Raw genomic sequence first — 15548 nt, 5'->3', positions numbered from 1 at the left:
TGAAGGCCCACTCTACAAGGGCCATGGCAGCTTCGTGGGCAGAAAGAGCGTGCCCATTGAGCAAATATGTAAGGCGGCCACATGGTCATCTCCGTCCACTTTCTATAATCACTATAGGCTTGACCTTTCCGCCTCCTCTGATCTCACGTTTGGGAGAAGGGTTCTGCAGGCTGTGGTCCCTCCCTTACATACCTAGTTCTCTGTAATTCTCTCGTTATGCCGTCATGGGTGACAGAAAAACACGTGTATTACTTACCGGTAATGTGTTTTTTTCAAAACCCATGACTGCACCTTTATATTCCCTCCCTGTTACTATGGTGATCACATTCCGGTTGGTGGGTATTGAAGTATTCACATGGGTGGAATTTGTATATAGTTAATAAGATTAATGTACTCTAACTGGAGTGTCCGCTCATGCTCTGTAATCCACTGAGTCGGAGAGAGGCGCCGCCCTTTTTATCTTGAAGGTTTCCTGTCCTTGAAGGGCGGATCCCCTCTCTCGTTGTGCTGTCATGGGTTCTGAAAAACACATTACTGGTAAGTAATATACGTGTTTCTTGGTTATATTGCGTAGTTGTGACGTCTTGCACCTGTTCGCACTTGTCCTATTCTGTTTGAAGGTGTTGGTCAGTTTTTTTATATTTATAGTATACTGTGTAACGGGTCTGGGAGGTGGAACCTCTGAGCTACTATACAAAGGGGCAGTCCTTGTAAGGAAGCGGGTGGCTCCCAGAGAAGGCGGGCAGGTAGTCACGGCAAGTGACAGGAACAGTCTCTGGGTAGAAGGGCAGGAGGTCACGGCAAGTGACAGCAGGGTAAGAGTCTCTTGACAGGCGGGTGGTCACGGCAAGTAACAGCAGGGTAAGAGTCTCTAGGCAGGCTGGTGGTCACGGCAAGTGACAGCAAGGTAAGAGTCTCTAGACAGGCAGGTGGTCACGGCAAGTGACGGCAGAGCCTCCAGGTAGGCTAGCAGGCAGGTAGCAGGTGAGCGGGTAAGAGTCTCTCGGCTGGCTGGCAGGTGGTCACAGCAAGTGACGGCAGAGCCTCCAGGTAGGCTAGCTGGTGGGTAGCAGGTGAGCGCTCCCAGGTGAAGCGGGTAAGAGTCTCTCGGCTGGCTGGCAGGTGGTCTCAGGCAGGTATCAGGCAGGTGCTTCCTGATCCGCCGGCGGACTGGTCCATAGACAGACTGGCGGATGCAGGTAGACAGACTGTCGGACCGCAGGAATGCAAGCAGGTAGACAGAGCTGGAAAGCAGACTGGCAACGGAACCTGAGGGCTGAAGCAGAGGTGAAAGGCTTTGCAACAACTTTGCTCGGGCACCTCCATTTTGGAGGAGGTGCCTTATATATGGGAGCTCCACCAGCAATTGGCCGGGGACTCCTTAGGACGGCGCGCACGGCCCCTTTGAGAGAGGGAGCGCGCGCCACCTAAGCACAGTGCCCGGGAAGCGGCGAATGCTGCCAGCAGCGCTGGAAGAGGACGCCGAGGACGGAGCAGGGAGGTGAGAGGAACGGCATCTCTGCCTAGCAGGAGGCAGGGACGCCAACGCTACATACTGCTTCTGACTGAGAACTCTTGCGATCAGCTTAAGGCATTTTTAATTAGAGCTGGATCCTGCCTGCCCTTAAAATTGTAGGCTTTTCAGGCATTTAGGTTAGGGTCCCATCAAAGGGATGCGCCTTGTCGCTGGATGTTGGACTATCATGAATTGGCCAATTTCTGTGCCAAGTACCTTCATTTTTAAGCATGTTTTCTATAGCAATAAGGTAGTTCCAATTTCATATATTCAGTGTTTGCATATTATGGCATTTCAGAGTGCAGCTGTATTTTTTTTGTTTATACTGACATAGGTATGATTTTCCCTGTTACCAGTTTAAAAAAATCACTCTCCCCTAAAAAGTGCCTTCTCATTTATTGCTACAGTATTAGCACAAGCTCAAATTTTTTTTGTAATACAAACTGTTTACATTATTGAAAAGATCTCTTAGGCCCGATATATTTAATTTGAAAATCCATTTTTGTATGGCTGTATAATCGTTATATTACATTATAAGTGCTCATAAGTCCAAGGTTATTCAGTCTCCACCTATCCAGCCTGACTGACAGTTGCAGCTTGTGCTGAGCAGTGCGAGAACTCAGCCGCAGGGCTAAGGAAAATGCGCTGAAAAAGATGGTCAATAAGGATAGGTTGATGAAAATTGGACAGTTTAACCCATCTTGAATATATTCTTCCTAAATCATAACATATTCCTCATTTTTGTTTATATTCCCATTCATTTTTTATGTATACAGTGCTCAGCATAAGTTGGTACACCCCTTTTGAAAAGTAAGATTTTAATCAATATCTCCTTGAGCACGAGCAATTTACAAAATTTTCTGAGCATCCTAGAACATTTTTTAACCCATAATATGAATGGAAGGTTAATATAATTTTCATTACGAAATCTTCAGTTTTGTGGAGTTAATTTGAAATATGAATACACCCCACATCAAAAACGTTCACATCTAGTATTTTTTATGATCTCCGTGATTTTTAAGGACAGGACCAAGTCTTCTAGGCATGGAATGAACAAGTTGATGACATTTTGCAACATCTATCTTTTTCCATTCTTCAAGAATGACCTATTTTAGAGCCTAGATGTTGAATGGAGAGTGATCCTCAACTTGTCTCTCTTCCCCCTAGATGTTTCACTTATTTTCAGATCAGGAGACACACTTGGCCACTGAATCACTTCACCCTGTTCTTCTCCAGTTATGCAACAGATGTGTGTTTTGGATCGCTGTCACTTTGGAAAAGTGCATGTCTACCTAGGATACTTAGAGATGGTAGCATCTTTTTTTTCAATATAGAGCAGGTCATCTGTGAATTCATGATACTATCAATGAAATGTAGCTCCCCGGCACCAGGAGCATTCATGCAGCCCTACATAAGAACACTGTCAAGGCCATTTTTCACTATAAGCACAATGCTTTTAGAGAAATGAATTAAAGTGTTGCAATATGTCACCAACTAGTTCATTCCATGAATAAAAGAGTTGGTGCTGTTTTTTACAATTTTGGATGCGATTGAAAATACTAGGTGTAGTAGTGTTTGATGTGGAATATGTTAATTTTCCATCAACTACTTTGAGTAAAGCCACGTTCATGCGTTTAGTATTTGTTAGCCAAAATCAGGAGTGGGTGAAAAATCCAGAAGTGGTGACATGTTTCTATTATACTTTTCCTCTGATTATTCCACTCCTTATTATGGCTTACAAATACTGATGTAAAATACTGAATGTGGCCTAAAACTGAAGATTTTTTAATGAAAGTTATATTATTAACCTTACTTTCATATTATGGGTTAAAAAACTATTGACACTGAGCCTTGTCAAAATTTTGGAACCTGTTCCTGTATTCAGTGAGATATTAAAATCTTACTTTTCAAAGGAGGTGTACACATTTATGCTGAGCACCGTAGTGTATGAGTGTGTGTGTATGTGTGTGTGTGTGTATGTTTATATGTATATAATATATATATTTTATTTTTTATATATATATATACAGTACAGACCAAAAGTTTGGACACACTGTTCCTCCTTGCACAAAGGCAGAGGTAGCAACTTCTGTGGGTTGTAGAGTCCGTCTCATGCTACCACAAGTGTGAAAGTACAACCAACATTCAAAAGTGACCAAAACATCAGCCTGAAAGCATTGGTAATGTGATGTGGTCTGTGGTCCCCATCTGCAGCACCACTCCTTTATTGAGGGCGTCTTGATAATTGCCAATAATTTCCATCTATTGTCTATTCCATTTGCACAACAGCATGTGAAATTGATTATCAATCAGTGTTGCTTCCTAAGTGGACAGTTTGACTTCACAGAGGTTTGATTTACTTGGAGTTATATTCTGTTGTTTGTGTTCCCTTTATTTTTTTGAGCAGTGTGTGTGTGTGTATATATATATATATATATATATATATATATATATATATATATATATATATATATATACATATACAGTGCTGGCCAAAAGTATTGGCACCCCTGCAATTCTGTCAGATAATACTCAGTTTCTTCCTGAAAATGATTGCAATCACAAATTCTTTGGTATTATTCTCTTCATTTAATCTGTCTTCAATGAAAAAAAACACAAAAAGAATTGTCCTAAAGCCAAATTGGATATAATTCCACACCAAACCTAAAAAAGGGGGTGGACAAAAGTATTGGCACCCTTTGAAAAATCATGTGATGCTTCTCTAATTCGTGTAATTAACAGCACCTGTAGTTTACCTGTGGCACCTAACAGGTGTTGGCAATAACTAAATCACACTTGCAGCCAGTTAACATGGATTAAAGTTGACTCAACCTCTGTCCTGTGTCCTTGTGTGTACCACATTGAGCATGGAGAAAAGAAAGAAGACCAAAGAACTGTCTGAGGACTTGAGAAACCAAATTGTGAGGAAGCATGAGCAATCTCAAGGCTACAAGTCCATCTCCAAAGACCTGAATGTTCCTGTGTCTTCCGTGCGCAGTGTCATCAAGAAGTTTAAAGCCCATGGCACTGTGGCTAACCTCCCTAGATATGGACGGAAAAGAAAAATTGACGAGAGATTTCAACGCAAGATTGTGCTTATGGTGGATAAAGAACCTTGACTAACATCCAAACAAGTACAAGCTGCCCTGCAGTCCGAGGGTACAACGTCAACCCGTACTATCAGTCGACGTCTGAATGAAAAGGTACTGTATGGTAGGATACCCAGGAAGACCCCACTTCTTACCCCGAGACATAAAAAAGCCAGGCTGGAGTTTGCCAAAACTTACCTGAGAAAGCCTAAAACGTTTTGGAAGAATGTTCTCTGGTCAGATGAGACAAAAGTAGAGCTTTTTTGGGAAAAAGCATTAACATAGAGTGTACAGGAAAAAAAAGAGGCATTCAAAGAAAAGAACACGGTCCCTACAGTCAAACATGGCGGAGGTTCCCTGATGTTTTGGGGTTGCTTTGCAGCCTCTGGCACTGGACTGCTTGACCATGTGCATGGCATTATGAAGTCTGAAGACTACCAACAAATTTTGCAGGTCATGGGTCTTCCAGCAGGACAATGACCCAAAACACACTTCCAAAAGCACTATAAAATGGTTTGAGAGAAAGCACTGGAGACTTCTAAGGTGGCCAGCAATGAGTCCAGACCTAAATCCCATAGAACACCTGTGGAGAGATCTCAAAATGGCAGTTTGGAGAAGGCACCCTTCAAATATCAGGGACCTGGAGCAGTTTGCCAAAGAAGAATGGTCTACAATTCCAGCAGAGCATTGTAAGAAACTCATTGATGGTTACCGGAAGCGGTTGTTCGCAGTTATTTTGGCTAAAGGTTGTGCAACCAAGTATTAGGCTGAGGGTGCCAATACTTTTGTCCGGCCCTTTTTTTGGAGTTTTGTGTGAAATGATCAATGATTTGATTTTTGCTTCATTCTCTTTTGTGTTTTTTCCTTGCAAGCAAATTAAATGAAGAGAATAATACCAAAGAATTTGTGATTGCAATCATTTTCAGGAAGAAACTGAGTATTATCTGACAGAATTGCAGGGGTGCCAATACTTTTGGCCAGCACTGTATAATGTGTGTGTGCGTACATACATTATGCAGTTTCTAGACTTTTGTAGATTTCTTGCCTTGTGTTACACTGTGCTTAGCACATTTGTTTTCATATGTCATAACTTTCTATAGTATTAAACCTATGAGGAGCTATAACTAAAGTTTCCATTTAGAGTGGGAAAAATATTCTGTAGTATCTACAAACATAAAAGTTTGTGACAGACGTGAATAGATTTCAGATTGCACAAGCTGTTCTCTGGCAGCTGGGGAAAGTGGCTTCCCTTTGCTGTCACATTCTGAACAGTTTTTGCATGAGGGCTGTTTTGAGACATAGAACAGGTGGTTGCTTGTGATTTTAGAGAAGGTGTTGCTTTTGTCTATTTTTTTTTTTTTTATTTTGTGAAAAATGGATTTCATACTTTGTACCGTCTATAGGACTGCAATTTCTCTGCTTGATTTCAGAGGTTCTGTTTACCCCACTTTTAAAATATTCTATAGAAAGCAATATTTTTAATAGACTTTGGCACATGGGTGCATCCTGAACACCTTTTAAATACTGGATTAATTGCAGTATATTTGCATGCACATCACTTTAGCTGTAAAGGTTTAGCTTTAGCTATGAGTTGGAGTCTAGATTTGCAACTACAATTACGGTATATAGGTGTCTGTAAGAGTTGAGATCCTCTTCCTTGCTCCTCAGACGTCCATAAGGCCAGGAAATGCTCCCAGAGATAATGGAATGTGATCAAGCATGCACACTGCCGTTCCATTCAAAATATATGCGACTGACTGAAATGTCTGAGTGCTATACTGCATTCGAACATAGGGTTTAGGATTAGTGGTGGGACTCAGCGATAGGGACCCAGCAATGGGAGACCAGTGATCAGCAACATCAGAATAGGTGATGAGTTCTGATTTTGGGACAACCCTTTAAGCAAAATATATATACCCAAGCCTATTATTATTTATTTATATATCACCATTGATTCCATGGTGCTGTACATAAGGGGTTACATACCAAATACAGATATCACTTACAGTAAACAAACTAACAATGATAGACTGGTACAGAGGGAAGCGGACCCTGCCCTTGAGGGCTTACATTCTACGGGAACGGGAGAGGAGACAGTAGAAGACCTATCGTGTTTGAGAAAAATGTAAGGAATGACAAGGAGATTAAATTATGCCTTTTCTCAAATGCACATCATTAACCAATCAGTTGATTTCTCTTAGCAAGGCAGGTTTTAGTTTCAATTTACCAGAGTGAGCTCAAAATCCGGTGAGATTTTCTTTTCTGGTATGTTCCAACTGTGAACGGGTCTAAATGGTAAATGGAGCCTTGTGCCTGGAACTACATTAGATTGTAATTTTTGTCAAATCACTAGTACATTGACATTGGGAATAAATTAATCTATAACCTGTTGGCCTCAAATTTACTTTACACTGAATATTGTTATATATTAGACATATAATAAGATGTTCCTGTGTATTCTGCAGACCACCTTAAGGAAGAGGACATTGCTGCATCTTAAGGGTTAAGCTGCTAAAAAGAAGACACAGGATTAATCTGAATCTTAGTACAGTACATACTGTATAGAACCGTCAGCACCCAGACTACACAGATTTACCTACACGTGTATCTTACGCCTCCTGCTGATCAATAATATACAGTGATCCATCTTACAATTATGCTTCATTTTAACAATGGTTATGTATGTAAGAGACTCTCCTGCATTTGTATGCTGCATTATCTGTCTACTCTCATACAATGCTGTCTCCCAACTGAGAAGCAGTGAGTCTCACACAGCTGTGAAAATATTCAGTGGAGAACCCGGACTTGAGCCGACTTCACTCCCTTCTTAAAAGACAGGGCTTTTATCAGTAAATTAATGAGAACATGTTCTATTTTTTAATTAAATATATATATTTGAGAAATGTTTATATTTTGACTTCATTTATTTTGATTATTCCCAGGACATGTCAGGGCTTACTGTTAATGGTTTAACAAGGTTTTATGGTTTTATGTAAAAAGAAGTTAATTGGTGTATAAATAATAGTTCTCTATACAACAAAGTCCAGGGCACCACCAAAGTGAATTGCTCAAAGATTTAGTTCTGAGCACAGAAGCATAAAATAGTACATTCTTTTAGACATATATTTTACACTTTCTCCCACAATGCACAAAATGATAGGATATGCTTAATTGTAAGATTTTTACAAAATCTCTACGACTACAATGGATGAAAAAATAGAAGTTCAAGAGAAAACACAAATAAGCATCTGAAATTACCTTTAGGGCATGGATCCAAACCATGGCACTTTGGAGTAAACTAAAGGAATTCTGAGCCTGAGAAAATGCCCAAAGCAGAATTTAGACATATATGCAATCCAGCTTCAAGCATCTATGAGTTGTTCTCTATAGTCAAAGCCTTGAATAAAAATCCGGTTTCCTAGAGTGTCCAAAGTTAAAGGATACATATATTACTAATAAAACATGAGAAATACTGAATTTATGGCATGTTGTAAAGGCATATATTTTGAGTGACTGTTTGGAGCACATTATTTGATTAGATTAAAACAGGACAGGCATGGGAGTTTTGAATGGAGAAATGGTCGCACATATAGGGCTCTCTCAGTTCTGTTCCAAAAATTGCCAAGTAAGCATGCTTGTCCGTTTTTGAATTCCCATAGAAGTAGATGGAGAGAAACATGCATGCACAACCACCTCTTTGTATCTGTATACATATATTTTTATCCTTATGTTTTCTAGGTCACGGACACAATACTTGCAGGGAAACAAAAAGGCTTTGAAAATCTTCCATTCCCTACGTATTTTGCTGATGGAGATGAAGAGCTGCCAGAAGACCTTTACCACGAAGACGTATTCCAGTTCAATGAGCCCTCTGTCAAATACTCTTAGCATATCTGACATCTCTATTAACATAGGCATTGTCATCAGATCACCGTGCTTCTGTAATTTCCGAAGGACAGAGGTTTCTAACAGGTTTCCCTTTCTGCAGCTGCCACTTCTGTTTTTCATAAGCAGCTCTTCAGTTTGGTTTTGTAATTACAGCCCATGCACAGTGGATTTTTATGGATCTAGTGGATACTTAAAAGCAAATGATTTATATGTACCATTCCTGTATTGCTCTCCCAAGAGGAAAATGGATAAAGAAATAAAGAATATTTGTTAATGTTTGCGTTTTGTCAGTAGACTATACATGGTATGTTTACATGGGATTGGATTTGCAGTACATGTCAAAATATCTCCAATTCTTGGAAGCTCATGCAGTGGACTCTGCAGGGCAAATGTTAAATTATATGTCAGCCATTAAGATATATGGCCATCCATGTAATCAGTTCATCAGGAGCTATTTGCTAGAACTATTCTGGCACATAGAATACCAAATTGAGGCCCAGCATTTGTGATGTCTATATGCCCAAACAGGTATGGACCGTGTTTTGTTTTGTTTTGTTTTTTAAATGGGAAACCCATTTAAGCAGTAAATTCTCCATGGCAGATATATCCGGTGCAGGTGTGTGGAATGAGCTCAGGAGCTGAACCCGCTCCATGGAGGACAGATGAGTGGTTGTGTTATAGAGCCGACATCTGCCCAGAACAGCAGCATTTATAGCTTAATTCTGTTTAATCCTGCTTGGTCGTCCTTTCTGAGCTCGCATCGTTCCCCTAGTTGGCAATGGGTTGCTAGAGTAGCCTGCTGAAGGCCCCCTTCGCTGTCATTAATTCTCATCCCTCATTAGAATAAATCGAAAAGTGAAATTCATGTATTTTAATAAATTTATTATACCAAGAATTTTTATTTCACAAACAGCAGACACAGCTTATATATAAAAATTGCCCCTAAAAAAGACCCTTTTAAAAAGATTGAGGCAGTGTGGTTCTAGGTAATAATCTTGTGCGGCAACATAGTTAATTCATAGACCAATAATCATAAACATGATGCAAAATTGGCATAAGAGTTCAATACATATATTATCAGGTATAATTACGTAATTGATATCCTAAACATGTACATATGGCTTTATAATACCAATTAAACTTGTTGATAATATCAGTGTCAATGCACAATGTTTAACAAATCAAAAAGCCAGCTTATAGGTCATGTATACAGATATTAGAATATATAGCATCAGCTCAATGGGTCATAACCAAAGACTAATAATTAGTGTACAAAAAAGCCACTCAGAGATAAATCCTTTAAGATGCAACCCTTTGGGTGCTATCATAAATCCCAAAGTTTGGTAAAGTTTAAATAGATAGATACCCATACACACCATGTGCCATCGTATAGAAAACCACACTGCCTCGTACCCCAATGCGCGTTTCGCGTTCTGCTTCGTCGGGGGGTACTGAGGCAGTGCCATGCCTGGGTTTTTATGTAGTAAATAGATTCCAGTCACCTGTGACAGCCCGTGCTAATGGGCGCGTGCACGCCGCTCATTGCGCATCGTCCTCCCACGGCAGGCGTCCCGGAAGTCCGACTGCGCATGTCCGCAGAACCTGACATCCGATTGGACGCGGGGCGGTGGAGGCGAGGCCACAATGACACTGAGCGCATGCGCACCACACAGGGGGGTCCTACGGAGCCATTTTGGATTAGGGCAAAGTTGCCCATTATCCATTTGCAGCCATATAGATCACATTAAAAACAGAAACAAATACATATATAGCCTGTATTTCAGCAGATGATATTATCTTCTTATTTATTAATTCATCGTTTAGTCCAAATTGAAATTCAAAATCTTGAAGATAAAAAAAGCAAATAATTCTTGATATATTAATATAGAGAAACAGCCAAAATAATTAATTCTGTATAAATTTTACCACATTTATCATTTGCTGTATAATATATTGGCATGGAAACGAACCCAGCAATGTCACAATCACAACAAAAATAGGGCAAAGCTCACTGAATCATGATAACTCCTTATCATGCACATTGGAGGGAAATGTCTGCAATATTTACAAGATATTGGTCGGTTCTTATGTCAGACCCCATTCTTAAAAATATCATATCTCCAAAACCTTTGATAACACCAAAAAGATCTCAGAATTTAAATGATATGCTGGTAAGAAGCCACTATATACCACCTCCAATAGAAGGGTCAATATTTGGCTCCCGTAATCCAATATGGGGTTGCTATTCTTGTGGTTCATGTGGAGCTTGCCCCCAGGTAGATAGAGTTTTTGAATTTCATGATTCCTCGAATACCCGTACCTTTAAAATTCTTCATCGGATAACCTGTCGCTCCATTGATGTAATCTATTGGTCAATTTGCCCCTGCAAACTGATTTATGTGGGATTAACATCCAGAGAATTTCGTGTGAGAATTTTAGAACATATACGTGACATTAAAAATGCGGCAAAAATCACGGATCCGGAACAAATTGCGAAGCTTAAAAATATTCCTAAACACTTTCGTGAGTCCCATAATTGTAATTGGCGCCTTTTACTTTTTCGAGCAATTGATCAAATCCATCTAGGTGTGAGGGGAGGAAATGCTAAAAATTTACTATATAAAATGGATCACCATCCTTGACACTGTCAAACCTAATGGTTTGAATGATTCAGTGAGCTTTGCCCCATTTTTGTTGTGATTGTGACATTGCTGGGTTTGTTTCCATGCCAATATATTATACTGCCTTTCCTGGGAATTGTATATTATTTAACAATATATGCTAAAGCAAATGATAAATGTGGTAAAATTTATACAGAATTAATTATTTTGGCTGTTTCTCTATATTAATATATCAAGATTTGAATTATTTGCTTTTTTTATCTTCAAGATTTTGAATTTTAATTTGGACTGAACGATGAATTAATAAATAAGAAGATATCATCTGCTGAAATACAGGATATACGTATTTAATTGTTTCTGTTTTTAATGTGATCTGTATGGCTGCAAATGGATAATGGGCAACTTTGCCCTAATCCAAAATGGCGCCATAGGACCCCCCGTGTGGTGCGCGTGCGCTCCGTGTCATTGTGGCCTCGCCTCCACCGCCCGGCGTCCAATCGGATGTCAGGTTCTGCGGACATGCGCAGTCATACTTCCAGGACGCCGGCTGTGGGAGGATGATGCGCAAAGAGCGGAGTGCACGCGCCCATTAGCACGGGCTGTCACAGGTGACTGGAATCTATTTACTACATAAAAACCCAGGCATGGCACTGCCTCAGTACCCCCCGACGAAGCAGAACGCGAAACGCGCGTTGGGGTACGAGGCAGTGTGGTTTTCTATACGATGGCACATGGTCTGTATGGGTATCTATCTATTTAAACTTCACCAAGCTTTGGGATTTATGATATAACCCTTTGGGTGCTATCTTAAAGGATTTATCTCTGAGTGTCTTTTTTTGTACACTAATTATTAGTCTTTGGTTATGATCCATTGAGCTGATGCTATATATTCTAATATCTGTATACATGACCTATAAGCTGGCTTTTTGATTTGTTAAACATTGTGCATTGACACTGATATTATTAACAAGATTAATTGGTATTATAAAGCCATATGTACATGTTATTTAGGATATCTATTATGTAATTATACCTGATAATATATGTATTGAACTCTTATGCCAATTTTGTATCATGTTTATGTTTATTGGTCTATGAATTAACTATGTTGCCGCACAAGATTATTACCTAGAACCACACTGCCTCAATATTTATAAATGGGTCTTTATTTTTAGGGGCAATTTTTATACTGTATATAAGGGGTGTCTGCTGTTTGTGAAATAAAAATTCTTGATATAATAAATTTATTAAAATACATGAATTTCACTTTTTGATTTATTCTAATGAGGGATGAGAATTCGTATAAGTAATATTGGTTATCCTCATTGTTTTTCTTGAATAGAGTATTATTCTTGAAATGAACCTAGTTATCCTGTTTTGCATACTTACCCCTTTGCTGTCATGTTGGTGCTCTTATAAAGCCTGGTTTCTTAGAAGGCCTTGATAAGGACTATATACTACAATACTAAAATATTGAAATATATAGTACAAGAAATTATCAGGTTGATCACAGGTTCAAGTCTCTTATAGGGACTAAAAAAAAGTGATCGTGTGCATGATTGACCACCACTCCATTCGCTTGGGGCTTTTTAAACTTGAGACAATACCGTTAACAGTTTCAACTCAGGATCACTGGCCACAATGATCTGTACCTTATCACCAATTTTGCAAATTAGTAATAACTTGCTAATATGGGCCAGTCCAGATAAACATTTTCTATACAGTGGAATTCTTGTTTTGCAAAACAACCGTAAAAACAAAGGTATGTCCATGGTCATGCCAACTCTTCGTAGTTGGGAAATTCTCTTTCTTCTTCCTACAGCTGTTTTTGAAATGGGGGTGCAAAGTGGTTGGTCACCCCTATTTTTAATATCCAGTGACAGAATAGAGAACAAAAGAAATGTGTACAATTAGAAAAATAAGCATATTTGGTATTGCTGGGTTCATAAAAGTCTGATTTTATGAAAATATTAGATAGTTTGACCTAAACTTAAAGAGAAAATATCAAAACTCCTTAATTGCTGTATTGTACAGCTGTGTGCCTCACAAAAAAAATTGCAACAATTGATCAAAACGTCATCTTTATTTAAAAATACCATTAAAGAAGCACTCCCATCAAAATTTGTATGCTCTTAATATATTGCAATCATCATATATTATAGCACTGTGTTCTTACAATTGCTCATTTTTCCCTTCTACCCAGCTAATTCTACTCTTTTCCATTAGGTTTACGACGACATGTGACTAAAAACTGATTAGTTGAATCCTTTTAAGCTCTATGTAGAACAAGAAGTAATTTTTTTCTGCATGACTCATGAGTCACTGCCTGCAAAAGTCCCTTGCAGGTGGGAGGAGCAACTCAGCTGGGTCAGAAGTTGAAGATTGGAATGATTTCTGCAGGGAAAAGAGACTTCCTGTTTCTACATAGAGCCGACAAAAGAGAAGAATTTACTGGGTGGAAAGACAAAATGAGCAATTGTAAGTACACAGTGCTATATAATATGATTGCAATAAGAGGATAAAAACTTTGATGGGAGTGCTTCTTTAACTCCTTAAGAACCTTGGGATTTTCTGTTTTTGCATATTCGTTTTTTGCTCCTCTTGTTCCCAAAGTCATAGCGTTTTTATTTTTTGGTCAATATGGCCGTGTGAGGGCTTATTTTTTGCGGGAAGAGTTGTACTTTTGAACAACATTACTGGTTATACCATATCGTGTACGGGAAAACGGGAAAAAAATTCCAAGTGCGGTGAAATTGCAAAAAAAGTGCAATACCACAGATTTTTTTTTACCACGTTCACTGAATGCTAAAACTGACCTGCCATTCTTATTCTCCAGGTCTTTACGAGTTTGTAGACACCAAATATGTATAGGTTCTTTTTTATTTAAGTGATGAAAAAAAAATCCAAAGTTTGCTTAAAAAAAAAAGGCGCCATTTTCCGAGACCCGTAGTGTCTCCATTTTTCGGGATCTGGGGCCTGGTGAGGGCTTATTTTTTGCTCGCCGGGCTGACATTTTTATTGATACCATTTTGGGGTAGATCCGATGTTTTGATCGCCCGTTATTGCATTTTATTGCAATGTTGCGGCAACCAATAAAACGTAATTCTGGTGTTTAGAATTTTTTCCTCGTTATGCCGTTTACCGATCGGATTAATTCTTTTTTTATATTGATAGGGCGATTCTGAACATGGCGATACCAAATGTGTGTATGTGGGTTTTTTTTTTTTTTTTTTTTCAATGGGGCGAAAGGGGGGTGATTTAAACTTTTATATTTTTTAAATATTTTTAAAAACATTTTTTTTTTACACTTTTTGCTTACTTCTATAGTCTCCTATGGAGACTAGAAGCAGCAACTGTCCCATTGCCTCTGCTACGTAGAGGTGATGAGCAGATCACCTCTATGTAACAGAAATGCTCCTGTGCTATGAGTGCCGACCACTAGGTGGCGCTCATAGCGATCTTTACATGGCGGGGCTAATGCCGCGCTTCCGGCGCGGCGCTGTTAAATGCCGCTGTCAGAGATTGACAGCGGCATTTAACTGGTTAACAGCCGCGGGTGGATCGCGATTCCACCCGCTTCTGTTGCGGGCACATGTCAGCTGTATAAATCAGCTGACATGTGCCTGGTTCAGTGCGGGCTCAGCGCCGGAGCCCTCATTCAACCGGGGTTGATGGCCTGGGGCGTACTAATACGCCTCAGGCTTTAAAAAGGTTAAAAACTATAGTCCAGCATGCAAAAAAAATAAATAGTTATGGATCTCAGATTCAATTTCTTTTTAAGAAAGTTAATAATTTTTTTAAACCACCTTATACATTTTGCATTGTGGCAATGATACTGAACTGTAGAGTTGCCTATTTTACTACCCAATGAAAGCTATAAAAAACAAAACCCACAAAAACAATTGTGGAAATTGCTTGATTTTATTCACCATTTAAAGGGGTTGTGACTGCAGACTTATAAATCTTCCCAGCTCACGCACTGTGTGCTGCGAGGATATGCTGGTCATAAACTTGTATGGAGCGAGGCCACGCCCTCTAGTCGGCCACGCCCTCTAGTCGGCCACGCCCACAGCATGGTTGTTTGACTAGACGTGACGCAGCCTTGCTCCATAATTTATGTAATTTGTTAAGTGCGCTCTCCCCACTACAATAATGCCAAACATGTGGCCGCTTACTGTGGTTTAGGCACAGTGATGCTCAGGAGGGACATTTGGATTTGGAAGCACAGATTTGACCGGATTTTATTTTAGGGGGCTGGGAGCCATGTTTCTTTTCTAGAGTCTTTGTTCTACCAGTAACTTGAGAACCCCCTACATTTCCAGTGACCGATGACGGACCTGAGTGGGGGATGGTTTTGTGCGGGATAAGGTAAGGGTTTTTATTGATAATATTTTGGAGTACATAACATTTTTTGATCGCTTCCAGTATGACATT

The 15548-nt window shown here is 39.5% G+C and overlaps 1 protein-coding gene across 1 annotated transcript in view; it reads left to right on the top strand.

Moving 5' to 3' along the window:
• MRPL3 (mitochondrial ribosomal protein L3) overlaps positions 1 to 8771 on the top strand; it is a 118392-nt gene extending 109621 nt beyond the window's left edge. The window contains exon 10 of the mRNA XM_073678087.1: positions 8344 to 8771. Coding sequence (XP_073534188.1) covers positions 8344 to 8493 — 150 coding nt within the window. The 3' untranslated portion in view covers positions 8494 to 8771. The remainder of the gene's footprint in view (positions 1 to 8343) is intronic.
• The last annotated feature ends 6777 nt before the right edge of the window (positions 8772 to 15548 follow it).

Source organism: Phyllobates terribilis, unplaced genomic scaffold, assembly GCF_046119375.1.
Source record: "Phyllobates terribilis strain yellow unplaced genomic scaffold, ASM4611937v1 Scaffold_4__5_contigs__length_816908805, whole genome shotgun sequence".
Lineage (NCBI taxonomy): Eukaryota > Metazoa > Chordata > Amphibia > Anura > Dendrobatidae > Phyllobates > Phyllobates terribilis.
The sequence above is the reverse complement of the archived record's forward strand: the minus strand, read 5'-3'. Positions and strand labels throughout refer to the sequence as shown.